We start from the raw sequence: 27,084 nt of genomic DNA, 5'->3' as shown, positions 1-27,084 counted from the left end.
AATTATAAAAGAATCTGGAAAAAATTTGAAATGATTTCTACTTGGGCAATTGTAGCATAATGAAAGAGAACCGAATTAAAGTCATATTAAGCTCTAAGATTTATTTGAGAGTGTGATATAAATAATGATTGAGGTTGCAACGGGAAAGATTTAAGATATGTTTTACTAGAAAAAAATTAGGTAACCAGTAGAAGATTAAAATTAATTATGTCTACTAAGCCTGTAAAGATAGAGAAAAAAGAGACTCAGGACTCAAATAATACCAAAAAATGAAGGAAAAAAATTTAAAAACAAATATGGTTAATACAAACCTATAATAACATAGCAGATGGTATTGCTATGAATGGAGTACTTTAAATTTTCTGATTAGGAAGCAAAGTCTCAGAAAATAAGTTAAAAGAAGTTTATCTAAGGTTAGAGACACAGCTAAAATAAAATTGATCTCATTTTTAACATAAATGTATGTGGTTGGCCATTTATGTCAGCCTATAAAAAAAGTGCAATAAACTCTTGTTAACTGTTATTTTGGAAAAGGGGAAATAATTTTTAAACCTTTTTGTTTTGCACAATTTAGTACAATTCAAATGTTTTCTCTTAGACTATATTCCTATAATGTAACTTAAAAAAAAAAGAAAATTTATAGAGGAAATATTCCTTCCAAAGTCTGTTAATTACCCAAAATCTGATAATTACCCAGACCCTACCCCTGCCACACACCCACAAATACAGACTGAGGCAAAGATAAGGGAAGAACTAGGACCTACTTTTAGAAGGGAGTTGAATTGACAGATTTAGCAAATAAAAATATAGAATGTTCAGTTAAATTTGAATTTCAAAAATTCCAATTTTTCTTAGTATAAGTATGGATCAAATAGTATACAAAATGTATTTATACTAAAAATTTTTATTCATTGTTATCTGAAATTCATATCTATTGGACATCTATTTTATCTGGTAAGCCTACTAAGGGACATACATACAGGTGGGTAAAATAAGGTAGTTCAGGAAAGCAGTAGCCATATCTGAGGCTGAATTCACTGTACTGGGGTCCAGAGTCCAGACTTCAACACATTGAAGAAAAGGAAGCTTTTAGAGCAAGGTGGGTCTCTGCTCTTCAAGTGGTTCCCAGAATAGGAAGAGGAAAACAGAATTCTAAGTGTGGAAAGAAGAATTAGGGTTGGGGGAAATGAAACGAGAGGAACCTGAGTATACGTGATAGAATATGGGAATGGCCCTTGGAGGAAGGCAGGAATCAATGATTCCAGAAACTCAGGGAATACACTGGCCATGTCTTATGTCTGGACTCACAGTAGAAATAACTCAAGGAACAATATAAGAGCCCTTTGATAGCAATGGAACAGGAATCTAGTTTAGACTAATGGGAGGAATGGGAATAGAAGGGGGAACACATGCTGTGAACACTAACACTCACCAAAATGGATAGGTGTTGGATTTTCTTAAAAAATAGCAGTTGTCAAAATAACATTTACAGAGAATATAGTAGATATCAACAGAGTAATGCTCTATTTGTCGGACATTGTTAGAAATAGGTGGTCCCAAACATCTAATGGGTTTTCCAGATAAATGAATACATCACCTGAAGGGCCCCAAATTTTTAATGAGTGTTTTTTTTTCTCCTGAAATCTTTCATGTATTTAACCAAAATCCTTAAAGTGCTACATTAACATAATTCATCCTTTTTAATGACTAAGTCACTATAAATATCAAAATTTAAATCTATAAAGGAGATCATATAATAAAAGCCTTTCATTTAAAAGAAGTGGAATCAGATTGTATTCCAAACACTGTGGTGAATCAGTAGTTCATTCTGCTCATCATTTAATTTGTGATTAGGAAATATTTACAGAGAGAGGAAGGAAGGGAGGGAGGCAGGGAGGGAGAGGGAAAATATAATTACACCATTAGAAATTTTTGAAATGTGTAAGGATATTTTTTGTTTAATCTGCTTGTCAAACCTTTGACGTAGACATTAATATCCCAACTCTAAAAAGGAAAATACTGAGTTTCAGACAGTTTAATTGGCCTAAGGTCACAAAGCTAGTAAATCTGTCTCTAAAGCCAATGAGATTTCTACCACACGGCTCTGCTTCCTTAATACAGTGGTCCCCACAAACACTTTGTGACATCACTTAGACCTCCCAGAAGCATGTTGTCCTCAGCTTTGCGATGGCTGGGTGAAAGTAACTTCGAATATGTTAAGTATTCTTTATTATGTCTATTCTAAATGTGTCTAGTCATCTTCTAACGTAATGCATTTGAAAATACGTGTAATATCTTGTCATTTAAAACAATATGAGGAAGGATCTCCCTGGTGGTCCAGTGGGTAGGACTCCGAGCTCCCAATGCAGGGGCCCGGGGTTTGATCCCTGGTCAGGAAACTAGATCCCACATGCATGCCACAACTAAGAGTCCACATGCTGCAACTAAGAAGTCACATGCTGCCACTAAAGATCCCGCATGCCGCAGTTAAGACCCGGTGCAGCCAAAATACATAAATAATAAATAAATATTTTTTAAAATATGAGGAGATATATACATATATATACATATTAGATAGATGATAGATAGATAGGTAGATAGATAGATAGTAGATAGATAGGTAGATAGATAGATATAAATAAAACTAGGGATAGATATAAAACTTTTAACCAGACTAAGTTTCAAAAACAAAAGCAAATGAAGTCAGGGAGGAGAACATATACTTGGGGAAATTATAGGAGGAAGTAACTATTTTTTTTTTCTCTTTCAGTGATCACTATTTGGGAAGCCACAGAATATTTCAGAAAAATAAATCTGTTATTCAACTTAATCTACAGAAAAATAGGGACTCTCCAGGAAAGTTATCTCGAAAGGTAAGACTTTCTTAGCTTTGGTTTCAATTAGCAAATGTATTACTTTAAGGACAATATTCCCATCCTTACGGATTGTTGCCATTTTGTGATTAAAATATGTTTAATGAATACATATTTATTTGAGTATATTTACTGAAACATAATATTTATCTTTATGTCTGTTAACAATTTGGACTGAAGCAATTACATGAACACACTACTGCAACCTCAGTATGATAAATCTACTAGTCTCTTGAAAAATCATTTATGAGTAACTTATTAATGTTATCTTATTCATACTATCCATGAATCCACCAGGAAATGAATGGAATAGAAAAAGTAAAGGGGAAACAATGGAAGGAAGAAAAATAACACAACTTTTGTTCTATCTGAAGACTACGGTGGTGTCAACACAGTTTAAATCAGGACAGATTAATATTCATAATATATATAATAAAACTACTTAGAAAGGGATTACTGTGCTTTAAAGACAGTTTCATGGTGTTAGATATAAATTTTATTCCCTGTGTTGTGTCTTGAGTTACTTCAAACCCAAATTGCACAGTATGCACTAAACTTTGATATTTTAGCAGTTTTTATCTGTAGAATCTTCCAATTACCTGCTTTAGGCAAAAATCCCATCACCCTGTCATTTACATCAGATAACAGACTTCCAGTGCATGATTTTTTTTTTTCTAGTCTGAGGTGCTTCATCATAAAAAGTGTCAGGTGGTGCATTAGGTTGCAATATATCTATGTGGAACATAACATAATGAGGCCAAAAGAGAGTTGTTTAGAAATGTCTTTTGGAATTGGTACCCAGCTCAGCCAGTGTTGACAGCTCCAGGGCCATGCATCTGAACTCTCCACAAAGAAACATTATAAAGTACAACTAATACCCTCAGTATTAATAAATCTAAGAGTCTTCAAATTGTCCTCAGTGTTGATGAAAAAGCTGAAATTATCATGTTTCATTTCAGTGGGGGGTGGGAGAGAAAATGTATAATTCAAATTTCTACTCTTGTTTAGAAGTTGTATATTGCTAAAGAAAAAAGAAACTATCACATTGGTAGTAATTCACACATCAAACATATTTCAGTTTCATGTAAATTAAGGTTTATTCTGAAATGCATATAACTCCACTACTTTGATGTAATATGTATCCAGCATATATTTTACATCTGCAACTTAAATATTTCTATCATATTTACTCTTTACAACAATTCCACGTGTCAAATATTATTAAAAATAAGGACTAGGGCTTCCCTGGTGGCGCAGTGGTTGAGAGTCCGCCTGCCGATGCAGGGGATGCGGGTTCGTGCCCCAGTCCGGGAAGATCCCACATGCCACGGAGCGGCTGGGCCCGTGAGTCAAGGCCGCTGAGCCTGCCCGTCAGGAGCCCGTGCTCCGTGCTCCGCAACGGGAGAGGCCACAAGAGTGAGAGGCCCGCGTACAGCAAAAAAAATAAATAAATAAGGACACTAAATCCCAGCGTGCTCATGACTTTCCTCAGGTCACATTCACGGAGCTGGTAAGTAGAGGACCTTGGATTTGAGCCCAGTCAGTGAGTCTTCACATACCTTATGCTACCAATTTATATTACAAAAACACTTAGAACTTATGGGCTACACTCAAAAGTTTTAGATGTGGTTTCAGAGCGATTAGTCAAAATTCTACCTTTATGTTTTTTTGGTGTTGTTTTGTTTTCCACAGCTTTATCTACATACCCCAAAGTCTGGGCCATGATAGGTATTCAATGATAATTAACCACATTAAGTATATATTAGGTGCCAGGCACTGTTATTAGGGCTTTACATGTATTAATTCATAACAGCCCTAAAGCAAAAACAATAGGATGTTAGACTATATGATATTTTAGTCTTTTACTACTAAAAACTGTAAAACTTTATTAATGTTAGTTAAGACACTTAAAATTTCAAAAATTTACTCATGATATTGAAAATATTGAGGAGCATAGACATTGGTGTGTTATGTCAAAATGATGTATATGTTGCAATCTGATGCATCACACTTTTTGTTGTAAACTTTTAATACCCATTGAGTAGATTAGATTATAATTTCAATTGAAAACCTTGTATTTGAAGAAAATAAAAAAATAATAATTGCCTTGTTTTATAAAATATTCTTTCAGGAACAGACATAGTATGCTGATTAATTTAATATAACTGAGAAAGTTTATCAATTTGTGACCCTTCTTCATGGTCTGAATTGCTATATTTAAAATAAATGACCAATGATTTTTTTCTTTTACATATCTATGGTAAGGGAATGGTGAATGGTCTTCTCTCTTATTATTTAAAATAATGTCAAAATTATCTATGATTTTCATAATTTCAGCTGTAAGCTAAACATTTATGAATAACTAAATTTTCTTTCTAGTAAAACAACATAAAATTGGCTTGATAATATTCTTTTTATATAATATTAGGAATATAATGATAGCTATCATTCTATTAAATTTATTGACACCATCAACTTTCAGTAGATATTTCAGAGTATTCTAATTGTAAAAGGCATTGCAAAGCTCAATTCATCTTAGATGGCTTTTCTATTTTAAACTCACTTCTATTACACTGATATATAGTGATTTAATTCATGTTCCATGAGATTATTCATAAAACACATTGACAGTCTTTAGAAATCATCCTATATTTCAAAAATTTTAAATTCCTGTCTTGATTAGAAGTGATGTGAATGGCTGACACTTTTTAAAAATTTTTTCTTCCTTTCAAGTTTGATCAAAAGTATTGCCAACATTGTAGACATTAATCATAAAATTAAGATTTCTTTCTAGTTCAAGAAAACATTCACAAAACATTTACAGCAATAGATTTCTGTATGAAAAAAACGAAAAAAATACCTTTATGTTTTTCTTAAGACAAAGGTATGGCCCTCACTTTTGGAGAAAAATAAATTGCACAATATATTCCACGGACAACTGCTCAAACTTTCCTCCAACTCTTTGAGATCCTTTAGATAAAATTTTTTTCTTGTTAAGTCACTGTATGACAATGGACAATTCCCCCTCCCCCAAAAGTATCTCTGGAAGCCAAGTAAAGTGGTTTTTAAATGAATATGATTATGCTATTCAGAAAGATTCAAATAAGTCATATTATTTATATGCTGCTTTGGTTTTAACTTCTGAAATAAGGCAAATGCCAAATACTACACTTCAAATCTTACTACCTCTATTCTGGCTCTGGTTTTCACTCTCTATTTTCCCTTCCCTTTCACTGTCCTCTCCATGCCTAAAGTTTTGCTTTCTCTACTGCAGAAAAATTTGTCTTAACCACTATGATACTTCCAGATTTCATCAGCCATTGACTCTAGAGGTAAATTCCTACTGAGTAAGCCTCATGTTTTCAAGCTCCTTAGCATTTCTACAAAGCATTCTTTTTTCATAGCATGCACTCAAGGTATTATAACAATAACCTTATTCTTTCCATGTTACTTAGTTTCCTTCTTCTTTCTCACAATACAACCCAATATAAAAATTAATTTACCTTTGATCTTAAGCCATGTAAAGGTTTTCCTTCTGATGTTTTCTGTCAGAAGTTCTAATAGGCAGCTTTAAAAATACATTGTGTGTGTACTGACATACAGGATTACATGCACCCCAGGCATGGAGGGACTCATTCAGCTGTCAAACTTAACGTCACTGTGTGGTGAAAAAGTGCAATTATGATGGAGTATATTTGCATTTTCTGCAGACTTGCATAGGGTTTTCATGGATGCCCATTCCAGAAGAGCTAATCAAGGAGTTATGACGTGTGTGTGTGTGTGTGTGTGTGTGTGTGTGTGTGCATGCATACATGTGGACCAGAGGACTCATATTTTAAGACGAGTAGTTCCTGCTCATCTTGGGAGAAAAATACAGTGCCATCTGATAACTCCTGGAACTTACACCTATCAGTAGTTGTCTTTCATCAGCATAATTGAATGTTCATGAGATGGAAGGTTCTCTTATGCTGACGTTTTGGTGGCAAGGTATGGAAAATCTGAAAAAAGGAGGAGTCCATTCTGTGTCTGCCGGCCAATCTGGCAAGCTGTCAAGTCTTATACTGCCACGGATTTGTGGCCTAAATGTAAAGAAAATGTGCACATATGTGGGAGAACTGGTGTCTGAAAAACTGCCTTCCTGCCGGGAGAAATTAATGTTTGACCTTGGTGATGGCAGGTTGTTTTTCAACTATCCTTGGGGTTTATCATCAACCAAAGCTCAGCTTTCTGTTTTACTTTTGAAAAGAATGCTTATACAGTTGAGGAGAGTCTTATAAGGTTTTTAAAACAAAGTATTAAAATGATAAATGAGAGTTATCAAAAGAGGTGAATAAAATGACAGCAGGAAGTTATGGACCTATTTTTATCTGGTATTCGTTCCTATTCGCTCTATAAATATTAATATATTCTGCTGTCTACAGCATGAAGATGACCACAGTCAGTTTCATCTGAACCAACTTCTAGAAGTTATGCCTATTTGGAAAGTATCCAGGTAAGACATTTTATTCCTGTTCCAAGACTACTTTCTGACTGAGTTCTCAAGTGCCAAATCACAATATTTTTCAGTTGATTGTAATAACTGTCCTTTCACTAGTACTGTGGAAGCTATTGTACTTTTAATAGATATTTCCCTTTGGCAAATTCTGTTAATAATTATCTATTCTTCACAGCTATTCAGATACATCTGAAGAGCTGCTAACACCTTCCAGAACAATCTAACATTCATTTAAAAATATCTCTGCTACCGGTTATTACATTTTCAAGGATTTTTTTCCTCATTCATTTTGTAAATTTGATTGTGCATGTGTCACTAAGCTCTTTGTATAACTGAATTCCCATAGTTTGAAAGTCACCATATCCTGCTTTAAATTCCTTTCTGGAACACCCTGAAAATAATTGGTACATTATAAACAGAGGAGTGTGACTTCAAATTGGAAAACTCAAGTGACAGCAAATGAACATATCCTAATTGAGTCTGATATCTCAACATATGCATGTATTATTTGAAAGAACAAACCTATCAGGAAGCTAACCTGGGAGAAGATATCAGTGCTACAGGCTGCCTTTATCTGGAATTAAAGTTGTTCTGAGTTGAATGAGCAAAAAAGGGAGTGTGGGAGGTATGTCATAAATCTCTAAAGCACAGCCTGATATAAGAATGGGTTTAAATTGTTTTTAGTGACTATTAATAATAGCTATCACTTCCTGGAGTTCTAATACATTTTGTATATATTGTCTCATGTAATTCTCCCCACAACCCCATAAGAATACATATTATCTTACTTCAGAATCAAGGAAACTGAAGTTCTGGAAGGGTAAATAACTTGCCTGGGGTCAGCTGCTCAGTTTGTTAGGATTCAAATCAGGGCTGTCTGCAATTTGCAAAGGCCACATTCTTTCATTAAACTATCATATCTTTCCATTTTTTTTCCCTTTTTTGTGTCTTTCTCCCCCCCTCCCCCCCAGTATTCAGCCTCGTACCATAAAATCATAGAATGGGTAAAACTTAAGAGGACTTTTGATATAATTTAATCCAAATTTTTACTGTATTGCTAATTACATGCATCAGATAGGTCCCCATCAAAATGGCATATTAAACAAAGGCTGTATTCCAAAATAAATTTATAAATCAACAACTACCACAACAACAAATGCAGAGAGAGGCATCAAACCTGACAAATTCTTTAAAAATTGGGGAATCCCTGGGAATCAGAGACCTGTTTTGAACTGTTCTGTGGAGGGCCGTGACTTGTAGGTGGCTGCTACCTAGTGTACAGAGAGACAAAAGGAGGCTGTGAGTACCATAGGATTTATTCGCTCACTTTTCTTTTTTTACTGTATTTTTTTATTGAAGTATAGTTGACAGACATTTCTTCATTCCTTTTCTTCTTTTTGTTGTTCCTCCAATTGGGTAATTTCAAGAAATCTGTCTTTGAGTTTACTGAGTCTTCTGCTTGGTCTAGTCTATCAAATTCTTCAGCTCAGTCATTGTATTCTTTAGCACAAAGATTTCTGTTTGGTTCTTTCTTATGTTTTCTACCTCTTTGTTGAATTTCTCATTCTGTTCTTGTATTGTTACGCTAAGTGCATTAAATTCTTTTTCTGTGTTCTCTTGTGGTCCTCTGAGCATCTTTAGGACAATCATTTTGAATTGTCAGACAATTCTTGTATCTCCATTTCTTTGGGGTCAGTTGCTGGAAGTTTACTGTATTCTTTTGGTGGTGTCATATTTCCCTGATTCACTGTGATCTTGTAGCCTTGCAAAGTTGTCTGTATACAGGAAGAAGCAGTCACCTCTTCCAGACTTTATGGGCTGGCTTCAGTACGGAAAGACCTTCACCTACAGGCGAGGGCCAACTGGAACGTGCTGTGACCCTGGGCCTAGTGGTGACGGGCACCAAGTGCAGGGTTGTGAGACAACGCCAGGTCGGGGGTGGGGGGTCACGATGTCTCCTCAGCTCAGGTCACTGGGGTCCACAGCATCGACAACCGTGTGGTCCTCGGTAAGCACTGTGGGGGGGATCTGCAGTAGCTGCGAGGGCTGTTGCGATCCTCAGTGGTGCCTCCAGGTCCAGCAGCTAGAGACCAGGGCAGGCAGCAGTTGCTGCTGGAGCTGGTGGTGTACATACTCACAGCTCTGGGGGCCAGCTGCAGGCGCCTGTGGAGTGGCAGGGGCTGGCTGCAGACACTCATATAGTTGGGGGGTGGGGGGCAGTGCCAGTCTCAAGGGTTAGGACTGTGGGTGCACTGGCAGCTGCAGGGATCCTGGCTGTTGGAGTGCACTTCTGTGGCTGCAGTCGCTCTCCATGGGCACGTGCATGGCAGTAAAAGCCAGTGACGAGAGTCAGGACAAGGGTGCGCAGGTGCACAGCTTGGGGGCTAGCTGCAGATGAGCCCAGTGGTGCAGACCAGTGACAGGAGAAAGGGCCAAATCTGCCCCAGACACAGCTGTGGGGATCTTGGCTGTCAGTGTGCACTCTCATAGGTGCCAGATCTCACCACAGATGTGTACATGGCAGTGGACGTCAGTGACAGAGGCTAGGCTAGTGGCATGCAGGTGCACAGCTGGAGGGGCTGTTGGAAGGGGTCAGTCATGGGGAACAGACTTGCACCTTGCACTTGAGCAGCCACTGAGGCCTGGGCTAGCTGCAAGTGCGGATCTCAGGGTCTGGCAGGGGCAGTGCAGTGGAGGAAAACAAAACCAATGAAATCTACAGGGGGTCTGTGGCAGCTGTGCTGGCTATTGGTTTCTTCAGTAGGGAAAGTTACTGAGGCTTTCTGCAGAGCAGCCGGCTGGGATCCATGGTAACTCCCACTGCATGGCTGATGCTGGTAGCCACTGCCCTTCTTCCTTGTTCTAGCCACCTTTATCCATCTCAGCTTTGCTGGTCTCTGGGTGAGATGAAAGCAATGCAGGTCCTTCATGCAGTGTCCCACAAGGCTGGGGAAGCTGCTCGCTCACCCCACTCCTCTTTTCCAAGAGAGGGGACCTCGTTCTAGCAGGGGATTTCCCTCCTGGCACTGAGCAGTGTTGGCCTGGAGGATGGGTTGATGCAGGCAAAATGAAGCTATTCTCTCTTCCCTCTTTATGGAATTATTCTCAGGGCTTTTTTTTTCCCCACTGTGTTGTTGAAGTTTCTTGGGTGGTTTCCTGAGCTCTCCCCAGAGCTGTTTTTGTCCGTGGATAGCTATCTGTTGATCTTTGTGAGGAGAGAGAGGCTGGGATCTCTTATTGCGCCATCTTGGTGACCCCCAGGACTTTGCTTTCTGAAATACAATATGCTACTCTGCCTGCCTTCCTCAGACCACTTTATGATGTGATGAGACCAAGCACTAGAGCGCACAAGCTTAAGTACAAAGCACAAGATTTGATTTCAGTGTCCCTCTTCTCTGACTTGACTTCCTCTTAGAAGTTGGGCAAATCACATACCTTCATTGGTTCCTAGGAGTTTTCTATAAAATAGATATAATACCTAATAGAAAGGTGCTGAAGCAGGTGAATTCTTGAGGGTTTTTTTCTTTTTAAATTTTAGGATGAGGTTTTATATTAAACTCCTCCAATAGCCAAAATCTTTCACAGTTCCTTTCCAACTCCTCCATGGACTTTTACATATTCTATGCATTTTCTCTAACTAAAGTGGTAACTTAATAAAGACTGAGAAGGCAGCTACTGTAAAATATATTGGTGTGTTTTTAACACTGTGCTTTGTGTTGTATGACTGATTATTCAATTCAATTCAGGAGTTTTCAGGACAAACAGGAAGGGAAAGTTAATAACATTTGGGAAAATAATTTTAAACAGTGAAGCCAAAAGAATCTCTGCTCAACTCACGTCTATTCCACCTAAGTATAGATAAAGCTGAAGCATTAAGAGAAGCTTAGAGACAAAAGCAAAAATACCAGAAAACCCAGAGGTTTGGTGTCAAAGACAACACCATCTATGATAAGTATATGTCATTAATTCTAAAAGCAATTCTCTGAAAAGTTTTGCATATTTCTCAATTTATTTGTCATTATCTGCTTATGAATCCCTTTGCAACTTATATTTTAAATTAAGAGTAGTTTGATATAATGAACAGTCTTTCAGAGGTTTGGTTAAGTTGTCATGGATTTCTCTGGAGTTCTAAAGTTTTCAAATACGTTTGTAGTCTATTAAGTTATACCAAGTTTATAAGGTATCCATCTGAAATGACATTTAAAAGTATGTCAACAGTAATCCTTTTTAAACCATGTTTGCTATAGAAACATGGACAAAGCAGAACTTGTGATAAATGTGCTAAAGTTAATATAAGTTTTCCTACCCAACTTTAAACAAAGTTCTTTTTTTCTTTCCAGACAATGTCTCTCAACAGTAATCAAAAAATATGACTCCCACCTGAAATACCTATTGAAAACCCAGGTATTACCTTTTGTTACTTCTTTAATTAATTCAATAAGATTTTATTAATTTTCTACTCTTTTTTCTAAAGCTTTGCAAGTTTCTGGAGATACAAAAATGAATAAAGCAGGGGGTCTACACTTGAGTGACTTTCATTCTATCATGGCAAAACAGACAAGTAAACAGATGTGTGTAATAAAGTGTCATAGGTACTATGAAAGACCTATGTGTATACAGGACACACAAAATAGGGTTATCAATTTTCCTTCTTTGATCCGAGTATTGAAAAATAACTAAGCCAGCCAGAGAAAGAGCGTAGTAAGGAAAGTGGGAAGTAGGGATAACTTTAAGCATACAACAACATGAACAGAGCAGGTAGCAAACAGCCTGGTGTGATTAGGAAACTGTATGTACTTTGGAAAGGCTAAAATTAGGGCTCAAGGTGACAGCCTGGAAAAAGACCAGATGAAAGGGACAAGCAGGAACCAAGTTACTAGGGTCTTAAGGACATTTTATGGACAATTTAATGATTTTCTAATTTATCAGCTGACGACACAGAGCCATTATGCAGGGCAGTAAAATGACAGATGGGTGACTGTAGTACATTTCATTAACCCAAAGAAATGAGGAGGGCATGAACAAAAGCTCTACTATAGGGTAGGACAGGAGGAGACAGATTCATAACAGGTGAAAATCTGTAATTTACATGATTTGGTGAAAAACTGTGAACAATGAAAGAACACAGTGTTTAGAATACCTCCAGATTCCTGGCTGCTGACTGACTGCATGGAGATGTCAATTAACTAAAACAGTGAAGATAGGAGAAGCTAGCTTGGCAGGGAACATAATGGATTCAGTCCAAGACTACTGAGATTTGGCCACCTATTGGGCATCCAAGTTGTAGTCACCATTAAGCAGATCATTTCTTATAGCTTGTTCTTCCAGGGAAGGATCAGTCTTCCACAGATAAAACATTGTATGATTACAGAAAATGAGGTAAGAGAATGTGTTGAAAACAAGACTCCTTTTTCCATTAAAAAAAATAACTCTAGATATATATAAAAGGATACAGATCTTAAGTAACTACTCCTAATATTAAAAACAGTAAAGTGTTCTGAAAATAATAAATTATATTTCTCGATGTAGATACCAAACTCATACATGAATTCCACATAAATATGTAAAGATATGGTGATGACAAATACACAGCTCATATTCCTTCCCAAATAGTTATCCTCTCACTCTGATTCCATTTTTCTTTCTTGAGCCTGGCCTGAATCTGGAAGTTTAAAATGTGGAATGTGAAAAAAATTCACAATTAAATTAAGTTTCATAAAAGTGTCATAATTACTACTTCTTTGTCATAGTCATTCTTTCTAGCATAGAATTTGAAATTTACCAGGTACCCAGGGCACATTAAGACTTCATTCCTAGATCATTTATATCTCTTGACTAGACACAGATATACTTTTGAGGTTATCATAACTTACTTATGGATGAATTTTAATTATCTAAATGTCTCAGTACTGCTCATGTATCATAGATATCTTTTTACAAACACACAAACACCAATTGTTGAGAATCTGTAACAGTTCTTAATTTCCAAATATAGAAGTTTGATCATACCACTTACATATGAAGCCTCCAATGTTTTCACTTTGAAAGAAACCAATTGTTCCAAAATGACTGAAAAGTTGGCAAAACATCAAAGAAATACTATCTTTATATTATCACTGGCAAATAATTATCACCCACATCTGAATTATTTTATAAATAGGCCACAGTGTCTGCAATTTTCCACATGAACTCCCCCCAAAACAATGAACTTTTTAAATGACATTCTTCCTACGAAGCATCAATAGCTAAATATCTAAGAAATGAGGACAGACTGTGATATTATCAATTCACAATTTTGTACTTTCTATTTGTTTGACAAGTGCATTAAGTAGCATTTCATCAGCCTTGAAAACAGTACCAATTTGAAGAATAATTTTTATATTTCTCAAACATGGATTATTACATGATTTGCAAAAAGGTAACAAGCAGGCTGAATAAATATGCCATGATATTACTGAATAATATGGATAACAGTAATTGCTATTAACATATTTTAGACTTATTTCAGATTGGGCATCCTAACTATTATGTTTGTTAAATGGCTGATTTTGTAAGTAACTTACATAAAGCTTTTTCTTTGGGCATTTTTTCCCTCTCTTCTACTCATAATTAATGAATGTCTTCTGTATTCATGCTATATTCTGAATTCATCTCTAACATTTAGGAGAAATTAAGAATAGAAGAAAGAGAAAGAATTTTCCCCTAAGGTATTACTTAATGTTTACTTAGTACAAATTACTGAACTATTTACTCACTGGAATCAACAGAAATCAAAATCAGAACCATGCTCTGAAATTGCTGATGATCTAGTTGGAAAGACAGAATATTCACATAATGCACATAGAGTGGTGTATGTACAGGACAAAGCAACGTAAAACCAGATTTCAATCTAGATGGAAGAATCAGCTTCTGATTCAAAGTTGCTTTTTCCTAGTAGCCTCTAGTGCATTGTCTCCAAAATTTTATTTAAATGCCAAGTAGGACCTTTAGAGACAGTTAGCAATGTCTACCACTGATGACAAACCTACACTAGGATCTAGTAACTGATGAACTAATTGTAAACCAGATGGATCTGGATTGAGAAAAATCTATTCATGCTTCCAAATGTAGTTTGGCTTTATGAAACATCTGCCTGGTGTGAAATGAGCTAAAAGCCTCCAAACCCTTTACCATCAAGCCCATGGCTCAGAGGATGTACCAACTAGATAATCAGAAAAATATAGCACCTCTATTATTCAGGTATAAGTAATTCAATGAGGAAGGCAGAATAATTCTTAACTCACACTTTCCTCTCCTCAAGACCAAAATCCAACAATATTTAGCCTCGAGAGAGAGACCAAAAATTCCATTTATAAGGAGAAAGAAAGGGGGCACATAGGGATCTGATAGTATATATTTCCTTTTTTGAACTGAAGCTTTCTTAGTAACAAGCAGATCAATTGTTGGATTTTCAGAAGTTTTGATATCAAACATAATTTAATCAGAGTGGCAGTAAAGACAGAATTTAGGAGCAGAGATTCCAAAGTCAGGTAAACATATTTGCAAACCCTCTGCCACTAGGGAAGCTTTTATTCAGCCATCATTGAGTTTATATTATTCATCACTAGAGTGAAGATAATAAAATAATGTGATGATTTTTTAAAATTAACTGAACAGTAGATGTAATGTGCTTAATATTATATAGTGGCTGGAAGATAAAAAATGTTCAAGAAAAGATAAGTACAAGTGTTATTTTATTGCTATTAGAGTTGTTATTTTTAACACTATTACTAAAGTATAGGATCTAGAAGAAAAATGTCACAAAACTGATTTGTGTTCACAACAGAATATAAGAGGTCGGAAAGGAGTAAAAAATCATAAGAAGAAAACAGGGTGAAATGAATTGGTAACAAGGACCAGCTGAAAGGTCACAAAAGGAGAAGTCAAAGACATGAAGGAGAAAAAGTCAGGTTACAAGGGAAATAAAACACCTTTGCAGAACTGGAACCTACCTTAGCAGAAATAAAGGGCAGATTGAAACACTGCCAGACATGAAGAAGAAGAAAACTGAAAGATCTTCAATAAGGAAGATAATCACTAACCAACATAATCTGCATTCCTAGTGAGATACAGAATTAAAGGTTTTTGTCAAAAGAATAACATGATCTGATGATTTAAGATTTGTGCAGTGAATTATATAATATACGAAGAACATACACACACACACACACACACACACATACCCATTAAAGAACTAAGCAGACTATCTTATTACACAATAAGTTTGGTACAAAATATTGCCAGTATCATAGGATCTGCTTTTACACCACTTCATATCTCTTTTCTTCTACATAAGAGATGTCCTTTGGTGAAAAGCCATGTTGTAGCTTTTCTTTGCCATTTCAGCACCAAACTATGCATCCATTATCAATACAGGCACCTCAAAGATATTTCAGATTCAGTTCCACACCACCACTATAAAGTAAATATGGCACTAAAATGAGTCACATGATTTTTTTGGTTTCCCAGTATATATAAAAGTTATGTTTACACTATACTGTGGTCTATTAAGTGTGTAATAGCATTATGTCAAAAAAACTCCACAATGTACATACCTTAGTTAAAAAATAATTTATTGCTAAAAAAACGTCAACCATCATCTGAGCCTGCAGTGAGTTGTAATCTTTTTTGCTGATGGAGGAGCCTGCCTTGATGTTGACGGCTGCTGACTGATCAGGGTCGTGGTTGCTGAAGGTTGGAGTGGCAGTGGCAGTTTCTTAAGACAACAATGAAGTCTGCCACATTAATTGATTCTTCCTTTCATGAACGATTTCTCTGTGGCATGCAATGCTGTTTGACAGCATTTTACCCACAGTAGAACTTCTTTCAAAATTGGAGTCAATTCCTCTCAAACCCCACCACTGCTTTATCAACTAAGTTTATTTAATATTCTAAATCCTTCATTGTCATTTCAACAATCTGCACAACATCTTCACCAGAAGTAGATTCCATCTCAAGAAACCACTTTCTTGGCTCCTCCATAAGAAGCAACTCCTCATCTGTTCAGGTTTTATCATGAGATTGCAGCAATTTAATCCCACCTTCAGGCTCCACTTCTAATTCTAGTGCTCTGGCTGTTTCTACCACATACTGCCGTTACTTCTTCCACTGAAGTCTTGAACTCCTCAAAGTCATCCACGAGGGTTGGAATCAACTTCTTGATTTCAACTCCTATTAATGTTGGAATCCTATGAATGTTGATATTTTGACCTTTTCTTTTGAGTCACAAATGTTCCTAAGGGCATCTAGGATAGTGAATCCTTTCCTGAATGTTTTCAATTGACCTTGCCCAGATCCATCAAAGGAATCACTATCTATGGCAACTATAGCTTACAGAATGCATTTCTTAAATAATAAGACTTAAAAGTCAAAATTACTTCTTGATCCATGGGCTGCAGAATGGATGTTGTATAAGCAGATATGTAAACGACATTAATCTCACTGTACATCTTCATCAGAGCTCTTGACCATATGCATAATATCAATATTTTGAAAGGAATCTCTTTTTCTGAGCAGTAGGTCTCAACGGTGGGCTTAAAATATTCAGTAAACCATGTTGTAAATAGATATACTGTCATCCAAGCTTTTTTGTGCCATTTATAGAGCACAGGCAGAGTAGATTTTGCATAATTCCTAAGGGCCCTAGGATTTTCAGCATGGTAAATGAGCACTGGGTTCAACTTAAAGTCACCAACTGCATTAGCCCCAAACAAGAGAGTCAGCCTGTCCTTTGAAGCTTTGAAACCAGGCATTGACTTCTCCTCTTTAGCCATGAAAGTCCTATGTGGTTTCTTTTTCCAAGAGAAGGCTGTTTTGTCTACATACATTGAAAATCTGTTGTTTAGTGTAGCTACCTTCATTAATTACCTTAACTAGATCTTCTGGATACCTTGCTGCAGCTTCTACATCAGCAGTGCTGCTTCATCTTGTACCTTTATGCTAGAGAGACAACTTCTTTCCTTAAACCTCATGAACCAAGCTCTGCTAGCTTCAAACTCTTTTTCTGAAACTTCCTCACCTCTCTTAGCTTTCTTAGAATTGAAGAGTTAGGGCCTTGTTCTGGATTAAGCTTTGGCTTAAGGGAATGCTGTGGCTGGTTTGATCTTCTATCCAGACCACTGCAACTTTCTTCATGTCAGCTGTAAGGCTGTTTCGATATCTTATCATCCCTATGTTCACTGGAGTAGCACTTTTAATTTCCTTCAAGCACTTTTCCTTTGCATTTACAACTTGGCTAACTGTTTGGTGCAAGAGATCTAGCTTCTGGCGTGTCTCCGCTTTCGACATGCTTAATGTCAAATGATATCCTCACTAAGCGTAATCATTTCTAGCTTTTGATTTAAGGTGGGAGATATGCAACTCTCCCTTTCACGTGAACACTTAGAGGCTATTATAGGGTTATTAATTGGCGTAATTTCAAAAGTTTTGTGTCTCAGGGAAGAGGGTGGCCCAAGGAGAGGGAGACAGATAGGGGAACAGCCAGTAAGCAGAGCAGGCAAAACAGTATGTATAGATTAAGTTTGCCATCTTATATGGGTGAGGTTCATGGTGCCCCAAAACAATTACAACAGTAACATCAAAGATTACTGATCACAGGGCTTCCCTGGTGGCGCAGTGGTTGAGAGTCCGCCTGCCGATGCAGGGGACACGGGTTCGTGCCCCAGTCCGGAAAGATCCAACATGCCACGGGGCGGCTAGGCCCATGAGCCATGGCTGCTGAGCCTGCCCGTCCGGAGCCTGTGCTCCACCACAGGAGAGGCCACAACAGTGAGAGGCCCGCGTACCACAAAAAAAAAAAAAAAAAAAAAAGATTACTGATCACAGGTCACCATAACAAATACAACAATGAAAAGTTTGAAATATTGCAAGAATTACCAAAATGTGACACAGGGACATGAAGTGAGCAAATGCTGTTAGAAAAATGGCACCAATAGACTTGCTCAATGCAGGATTGCCACAAACTTTTCATTTGTAAAAAAATGCAATATCTGCAAAGTGCAATAAAGTGAAACATAATAAAATGAGGTATGCCTGTTTAAGGTTTAGGTTTCCTTTTTAATGTACCTAAATGGAATCAAACTATATGTACTTTTTGTGCCCCATACTTTTCACTCAATATCGTTTTTGTGATCTATCCACATTATTCTATATATGCTTTTGAATTATTTTCATTACTGTACATTACTCAATTAGATTAGCAAACTTCAACTTATCTATTCTACTGTTGATGTACATTCAAGCTAATCTCAGGCGGTTTTCTAGGGTACATAACTAGGGCCATAGACTTACAAGGTAATACCAAACATTTAATTTGGTCATACACATTTCACAATATATAAGAGTTCCCATTGCTTTATTTTCTCGCCAATGTATGATATAGTCCAACTTTTAAAAATTTTGCCTACATGAGGTATATGTAATGAGATATTATTTCAGTTTTAATTTTTATTTTGCTGACTACTAATACCTTCATAATTCTTTACTCTTTTTAAACATAACATCAAACTGTCTACTTTCTATCTTACTTTCATTATGATGTCATATTTATTAAATCAACTTTCTTGAAGTTTAATTTATATATATAAAATAAAATACACTCATGTAAACTGTATACTTTGACTAGTTTTGAAAATGTATATACCTATATAACAACCATGAAAAACAAGATATAAAACATTTCCGTTACAAAAAAGGTGCCCCATTACTTACCTGAAGTAAAAACCCTGCCATCCTAGACATCATGGAACTAAAGATTTACTTTCTCTCAATATGTATTTCTTTTACCTGATCTCCAGTAGAATTTTACTAGAAGTGACAAATGGTAAGAGCAGAATCCTTGCTTTCTTGTTAAACTTAGAAAGTTAGTCTTTCACCACTGAGTATGATGTTATTTGGAAGTTACATGGTTATGGCAATGAAGTCAGTTGATCCTTGCTAGGTTGAAGAAGTTTCCTTCTACTCCTAATTAGCTAAGAGTTTATACCATAACTGGGTGATGAATTTTATCAAATGCTTTTTCTGTATCTATACAGATGGACATACGATTTTTTTCATTTATTCTTCTCAAATTTTAAAAATATCCTTGCATTACTGGCATAAACCACACTTTGTAACAGTTTAGAACCCTTTCTACATATTTCTGGCTTCAATTAGCTAGTATTTTGTTAAGGATATTTGCATCTGTATTTATGAGAGACATCAGTCTATACTTTTCTTATAATGTTGTGGCTTGATTTTAACATTGGAGTAATGCTGGCTTTATAAAATAAGTTGAGAAATATACCCTCTGACTCTGTATTCTGAAATAATTTGAGTAGATTTGGTTTTATTTCTTCCTTAAATATTTGATAAAAATCACCAACGAAACCATCTGTTTGGAGTTTTCCTTATAAGAAGGATTTTATTATAATTTCAATTTCTTTGACATAGAATTATTCAAATTTTAAAGCCATAAATTTGCCTCTAAATTTTAGTGGCATCCCACAAATTCTGATATGTTGGCCATCATCTCTTTAAATATCTCTCTGCCCCATTCTTATCTTTCCAGAACTCCAAATGCATGTATGACTCTGACAGGTATTAGATGCTATGTTCTGGTTTTTATTCCCACTCTTTTTCCCCTTTGGTTTTGGTTAGGATCATTTCTCTTGACCTATCTTCAATTTCACTGATACTTTCCTTAGCTGTGTTCAATCTACTGATGAGTTCATTGAAAGAATTCCCCATCTCTAATACCAAATATATTTTTATATTTCTATGGTTTCCATTTGACTCTTGTAGTTTCCATATCTCTGCTGAAATTCCCCACGTGTTCATGCATGTCGTCCACATTTTCCACTAGATCCTGTAATATGCTAATCATAGTTACTAAAAGTCCTTGTCTGATTGTTCTAACATCTGGGTTACATATTCTGTTATGCTTTTATTATGTAAAGTTGATAAATCTAGTCAAGATTTGAGCTTTGTGTTTTGTTGTTGGTATCATTACCGTCAGGGCACATCAGGCTTCAAACTCCTCCAGTGATTCGTTACTATTACCCGTACTTATATAGGGGGCCTGCAGTACTAGCAACTCTTTCTCTGTTCCTGCTTCACCCTCAGCTTTCAACAGTCCCTGATTGCCTATGCCGCAGAGAAGATCTCTCGCAATACTTTTTTGTCTCTCCCCTAGCAGTGCTTTGCTCTTGTCTATTATTCAAAATAGACTCATTTTTGTAGTAGGGTAAAGGGAGTTCTGTGGTAATGATCAACCACAGCCTTAGGCAGACTATTTTTGAGCCTCAAGATTGGAACTTTCTTAGCATTTCTGCCTCAAGAATGGAACTTTCTGGCAGCCAAACTGTCCCTTATATCTGCACTTAGTCTTGTACAGGAGAGAGTTTTCTGCCCCTCCTCCGTGGTTTCTGACTGCTGATTGGTATCCATGTAGGATCCTGGACTCAAGACAGGTCTCCTGCCCCTACCCCAGGAGCAAAAGGTTTCTGCTTCTACCATTCTCTCATCAGCAAAGGATCTTAACCCACGTCCTACCTCTCCCCCAGAAAGGTTTTGCTTTTGCTCCCCTGCTCAAAAAGCAAGAGATTTTTGCCTGGGGTCAGGGTCACAGAGGATTTCTCTCTCTTCTAGTATCATCATTTTTTCTAGTATCATAAACCAGCAACTTAGAGCTTTTGCTTCTTATGAGAGAAAGATCTACAGAATGAGATCTTTCATACCTCTCTCCCAGAAAGCTGATCACCTCCTACATACTGCACCTCTTTTGAAATAAACTCCATTTTGAAATCCTCCATTGGAATGACTGTGATTCTGGAATTGATAGAGCTGATGTGTTTTGAAAAGCCAACATTATTAATGATACAGATAAAATACATTAAAATATTATGGAGTGAAAGAGAGGTAGTTTAAAGATAAATTAGTGTCCCCTTGATTGCAATAAGTTGTAAGATGTCAATCTTTTCATCTACAGCAAAATCTGGATAATATTATTGACGATGTTAAAAATATATGCATTGTTCTGGGATGTGTGGAGACCAAACAAATTACAGATGCTGTAAATGAACTAAATCTTATTCTTCAGAGAAAAGCAGAGGTAAATACAGTCATTTATTACACAGTAATTATTTTAGACCTAAGTTCAATAATTAATTAAGGAGAGTGAAAGACTTTTGACTAACTAGCATATATGTGGTGTGTGAGTGTGTGTGGGTACATGTACATTTCAATCATTTGCGGGTAATGGAAACTTAATTCTATTATACCAAAAGGATTTAGTTAAATTAAAAGGAAATTTCTTATACCTTTGAAGTGTAACTACAATATAACCTTCAAGTGAGACTGAAATCAACTCTACAATCCTACCTAGATGAATATGCTTATATAATAATATTCACAGGCAAGCGTTTGTATAGTCTATTAATGGCTCTCATGCACACCAGAGTATGCAGATGTAAGCACCCATGCTTGCATGGACAAGCACATATGCAGGAAAGAAGAGATCAGTTCACGTGGTATTCTTTGCTGAATCTTCAAGGCACACTGCTTCTATGATCTCACATTCTGTGATGATTTCCTGGTTTTTCAGTTTAAAAAATGAGTACTATGTGATTGGTTTTTTAAATCTCAGAAATATGATGTAGATTACGTGTGATTATTGCCCAAGAAAAAGATTAGGACATCTGGTTACAACAAATCATTCAATCTTGTTATTAGTTTAGCACGTGATAAAGCCAAAAGATATGATGCTGCTGATAATAACAACTAATACTTGATAGTGCATTGCAATAAGAGTTTCATTTACGTATTACTTAATTTCACTTCATTTTTATTTTATTTCAATTCATCCTCACAGCAATACCTTGAAGTTGGTATTTTAAAGTTCATTTTAGAATTAAAATCTGATGCTTAGAGTGCTTGTGTACAGAGGATTAATAAGTGGCAAAACAGAGATTTGAATCCAGGCCTCTATACACACTCCAGTACATATGAAACTTCATGAGAGAGTGATTGCATTCATTCATTATCTGGATGGATAGGAACAGCAGAGATTATATTACCTTGAATGTGCCAGCCTTGAAATTTCAAAAAGATATATTTAGAAAGTAGACAATTATACTAATATATATAAATCGCCATGCTTATTTTTTCAAATAGATGACTGATAAAAATCAGTAATTTCTTAATGTTGGACTTCCTATGTCTTATTATAATTAGAATTGTGGGTTTTTACGATTAGACGTAATAATGAATATAGAAATTTAAATACCTTATTTGCATTACATGAACAGTGATAGTGATAACTAAGGAGCAAAAGAGTTATACCACCAAAAGATTTTCCAACACTTGAAGTTAAGCCAGGATACCAAGGTAGTGAGAATTAACTTTCAACAAGGCATTCGTTTCTCTTAGATTATCACATTCTGGAGATATTACAAATACCTAGAGCTGATAATAAAACACAAAGAGCATAGGGTCACACAAAGATGATTTGAATTCAAGATCTACAACTTTCTAGATGAATATCCTTTGGAAAATTAATTCACTTCTCTAAGTTTCAGTTTTCCTCATCTCTAAAACAAAAAAGAAAACAGAATTTGAAGGGTTCTTGTGATATTAGAAATAATATTAATAAAGGGGCCAGATGATAGTGCATCTTGAATGAGAATCATTATTATTACTGGAAGTTGTAGGGATGATGCTGGTGGTAGTTTTTTAGACTCTTCCGCATGAGGACAAGATGAAAGTTTTAACTCACACAAGCACCACTTAGGACCCTCTTATCTCAGGGCCATTGGTTACAGCCAGCTTCACAACAAATATGAGCCTTTGCTAGAGTAGGAGACCAGCTGTATGAATGTGGACACATGTCTTTCCATCTGTTAAGACCACTTGGTTGTTCTTCAATTTTTATGTCCTGCTCTTGGTGAATCAGAAGAAACAAACTGATCAAAGAAGGAGGAAAATCTAATTTTAGGATGAAGCACTTTAAATGCTGTTAAACTAGTACTAGCTATAAAAAGCTTTACCTTTAAACATTCATTTTCTGAAACTCCCTAAAAGAATGAAAATGACAATTTTCTCAGAAATATCAAACTTTCAATATATCTGAAGCCAAAAGAATCCTTCAAGGAGAAACTAAGTATTGATATTTCCTAGGAAAGCTATGAACAATTATAATTATCAAGAGAAGCTCATATTCACATTTCACATTTCTTATATACTTATGAGCAGTAAATTGTATGTGATTATTCATGCATAGAAATGAAGAAAAAAGTTGACAATTAATAGTTTTATTCCATATATGTCAATGGCCAAAGTAAACAGTTCAATATCTCCAAATAAATGTCTACTCCAGATTCTACTTATTTTGAGGACACTTTAAAAGTTCACATATCTCACATCATTCAGATTTTTTCTCCATCCATTCTTCCATCCTATCTTAACTATAGGCCCACCTATACAAGAAAATTGGCACGAATAATAAGTACCTTTTACAGAATTTGTGCATTAACCAACTGTGGCTAATAATGCCAAAGTCGTTCAATCTATCCACCCACCATAAACCTAAGATTAAAGAAATACTGAGAAATATGTCTTCTGCCAACAAACTCAAAATTCAGAAGCTTTCCTTTTTTCTTGGCTGCATTTTTTGGTAAGAGACTATTTCCTGCCATACATGGAAGTAATTAAGTATTTATTAAATGTAAGTTTTGGCAAAATGAAAAATTGTATCACAAATGCAGTTGTACTCTGTCTACTGCATGCTCCCACTCAGCACTGTAAACAATTTTCCATCCTTCAGCATTATATTCCAGAAGCTCACATATTTCCATTAAATACATAATAAATGAACTACCAAAATAAAAAATATGGTCTTACGCATTGTGCTGTAGGTGGATGTCATGGTGATCTTAAAATACTAGTTTACATTTCTGAATAAACTGCATTCTAGTTAAGTCATGCTGACATGTTTAATAGTCTCACCCACATGGCTGGGGTAAAGATCTTATGTGTAGTTGTTAAGCCCAGTGGTTGAAACTATGCTCAGATGAAATATTTTACCTAAGAGAAATGCTTCTGAAAAGGTTCATGTGAATGATGCTTTTAAGTGAAAAGTTGTATGTAAATTTAATTACATTCTAAACACTACAGAAGTGTTTTCTCTCTAAAAGGAATACTGTAGCAAGTTCTTTGTTACAGGAAAATGATTATTCCCTAGTTTATTTGTTTGAAAATCCAGCTTTTCATTAATTGGATTTCCTTAAAAGCAAACTTGTCAAAGCAAAATATTAAAAAAATTTAGTGTCAATTAAAATGGATCTTATTAGAAAACTGAATTTGCTTTTGGACTGAAACGTCATTTCTAATGAACCTGTGAATCACCTACCTTATACAGTTTTCATGACAATAAAGTTATAACCAGTAAATACTAAACCACTAAAGTAATTCCAGGCCTACAATAGAGATAAACATAAACAAACAAGCAAACAAATAAAATCACGAAGCTAATGTATATGAACTTAAATGACAACAAAAATTTCAGACAGTATTTTTTTAAAATTCAGGATATGATCTCAAGTGTTTGACTATCATTTTTTTTAACCCTAAAAAATAGAGGAAACTATATAGTGAATCTGTATGATTTTGCACCCTTCCATCCAGCCTTGTTTCTGTGCTGCCCAAAGCTTGTATCTGAAGTGACAGCTAAAATAAGAACTGGACACACTAAACAAAGAGAATTACAAATCTTTTATATTAAAAGTTTAGTCACTGCTGTGGAAGGGGGATTGAGTTTAGGCTATATCTGTAGAACTGTTCTAATAATACTAAAAAAAGGCTGAGCTTATGCTAAAGATTTTTTTTTTTTTCTGAATCAAATAACCTAGATTGCTGATTACAACAGTCAGAAGGCTTTTCTTTCATTTTACAATTTAGATTTCCTCTGTTTAGTAAGCAACATTGATATATGACACCAATAAATACATTTTCTTTTTATCATGGCAGAGAAATTTCTGTATGTAGACTTTGGATATTATTGGTTTGGTTTCCTAAGTTTGTTTTCTGAATAACAAGTGTATCTTTGGACCTGTTTTTCTTTTTCAGAATTTTCATCAAAATTCAGAAACTTCAGCAAAAGGTAAAACATACATGCATACTAAACAAATTATAAAACCAAAAATAATTTATATTTTTCAATTTTTCTCCAAATATTATAACACACACCAAAAGAATACTTTTGAGGGAAAAAATGCTTTGTAAAAACTTTATTTACTGATGGAAGTGATTATTCTGCAAGTGAATAAAAATCCACACTCCCTAAACTTTTGGCCTGAGGGTTTTTAAAAATAGGGAAAGTCAAGAGAGCTATAAAAATTAAAGGAATACTGAAAATATCCTTACAACAATTCCAAGAAACGATAAAATTTTATTTAGCTAATTATATCTTGAAGTAAGAGAAGTCAGAAATGCAGCAGATGTCTTTCTTCAAAGTCACAAATTTCAAATTTAAATTCAAGTTCTATTTGAAAGACCAATTTAACATAACAGGTAGGAGGATTGGTTCTGGAATAATTAGTATTCACAGAAGCTCTGAGCCTACAAAACTGCAAGCCACAGGAGGACTTTGCCTCTGTAGAAAAGAGCAGACTGTGACAGTGTGGTGTAGAGGAATCAGGCAGAACTGGTTTTGAATCCCCACTCTGCCCACTTTTTGACTCTGATCATAAAGAAGTAAACTCTTTGATCCTCAGTCTTCCTAATATGCATAAAAGACAGGATAGTATGTAAAGTGTGGTCAGGGTTGTTCTTGTTTGCACAGGCAGATGGTATTTGGCTTATGAACACTTATGAGTATCTTTAAGGAAATGGTCTGACTCACAGATGTTCAACTAACACCCCTGGATTCAAAGGTGACAGTGAAGCACAAATGATAACCCCAATCTGCCCTCCACACCCTTAGTGGTTTTCAGTAGAAAGTTATGTACAGAGCGATAGCCCCTCAACTCTATTCCCACCACTCAAAAGAAGACATTCAATTACATGGGAAGAACTCCCCCACTTCACATCACAGAGGAAAATGGGACAGCAAAGCATATGGGACAAAAAAATCTGTGCTATTGCAAAAATCTAGGCATTCATAAAACTCCAGAACACCACAGAATAAGGGGAGAGATAGACACCCCCTAACAATGTTTCTAACACAGAGTCCAAGTGAAAGTGCGGAGTGAACAAGCTGGAGGTATGCCTATATGAAACTGGCCCTTTCTTCCTTTCTATTAGGAATGCTGGAATAAAATCCCCTCATCCCATGTTCCTCAGGGGTTGGGATATGAGATCTCACAAAACTGCACAGAAATGTTCCCAGGGACTTATATTCTATGCTAAGTCATCACAGAGAAGGAATTAATTCTATGGACTAAAAATTCCCATCCACAGCTCTCATAAGCTTTTGATAAATCAGAATTCTCATTCTGCAAGATAAATATATTTTTTTCTAATATTTTATTATGTAGAAGCACCTTACAGCAGTTTATGGAGCAGAAAGAAAGAGTTTGCTGAAATGACAGCAAAATGAAATGAACATTTGCCAGCATATACAAGCAGTTGCTTTCTATTCGGGTACTCTGAAATAAAATTCTAGAACACTGTTTACACAAAATGTTGATCCAACAATAAGCCACT

The 27,084-nt window shown here is 35.8% G+C and overlaps 1 protein-coding gene across 6 annotated transcripts in view; it reads left to right on the top strand.

Moving 5' to 3' along the window:
• PIK3C2G (phosphatidylinositol-4-phosphate 3-kinase catalytic subunit type 2 gamma) overlaps positions 1–27,084 on the top strand; it is a 366,119-nt gene that overhangs the window by 60,062 nt on the left and 278,973 nt on the right. For all 6 annotated transcript variants that reach the window (XM_019936917.3, XM_019936884.3, XM_073788986.1 and 3 more), the window contains exons 6-10: positions 2,771–2,873; positions 7,295–7,365; positions 11,709–11,772; positions 21,374–21,496; positions 25,507–25,540. In XM_019936917.3, coding sequence (XP_019792476.2) covers positions 2,771–2,873; positions 7,295–7,365; positions 11,709–11,772; positions 21,374–21,496; positions 25,507–25,540 — 395 coding nt within the window. The remainder of the gene's footprint in view (positions 1–2,770; positions 2,874–7,294; positions 7,366–11,708; positions 11,773–21,373; positions 21,497–25,506; positions 25,541–27,084) is intronic.

Source organism: Tursiops truncatus, chromosome 11, assembly GCF_011762595.2.
Source record: "Tursiops truncatus isolate mTurTru1 chromosome 11, mTurTru1.mat.Y, whole genome shotgun sequence".
Taxonomy (NCBI): Eukaryota; Metazoa; Chordata; class Mammalia; order Artiodactyla; family Delphinidae; genus Tursiops; species Tursiops truncatus.
The sequence above is the reverse complement of the archived record's forward strand: the minus strand, read 5'-3'. Positions and strand labels throughout refer to the sequence as shown.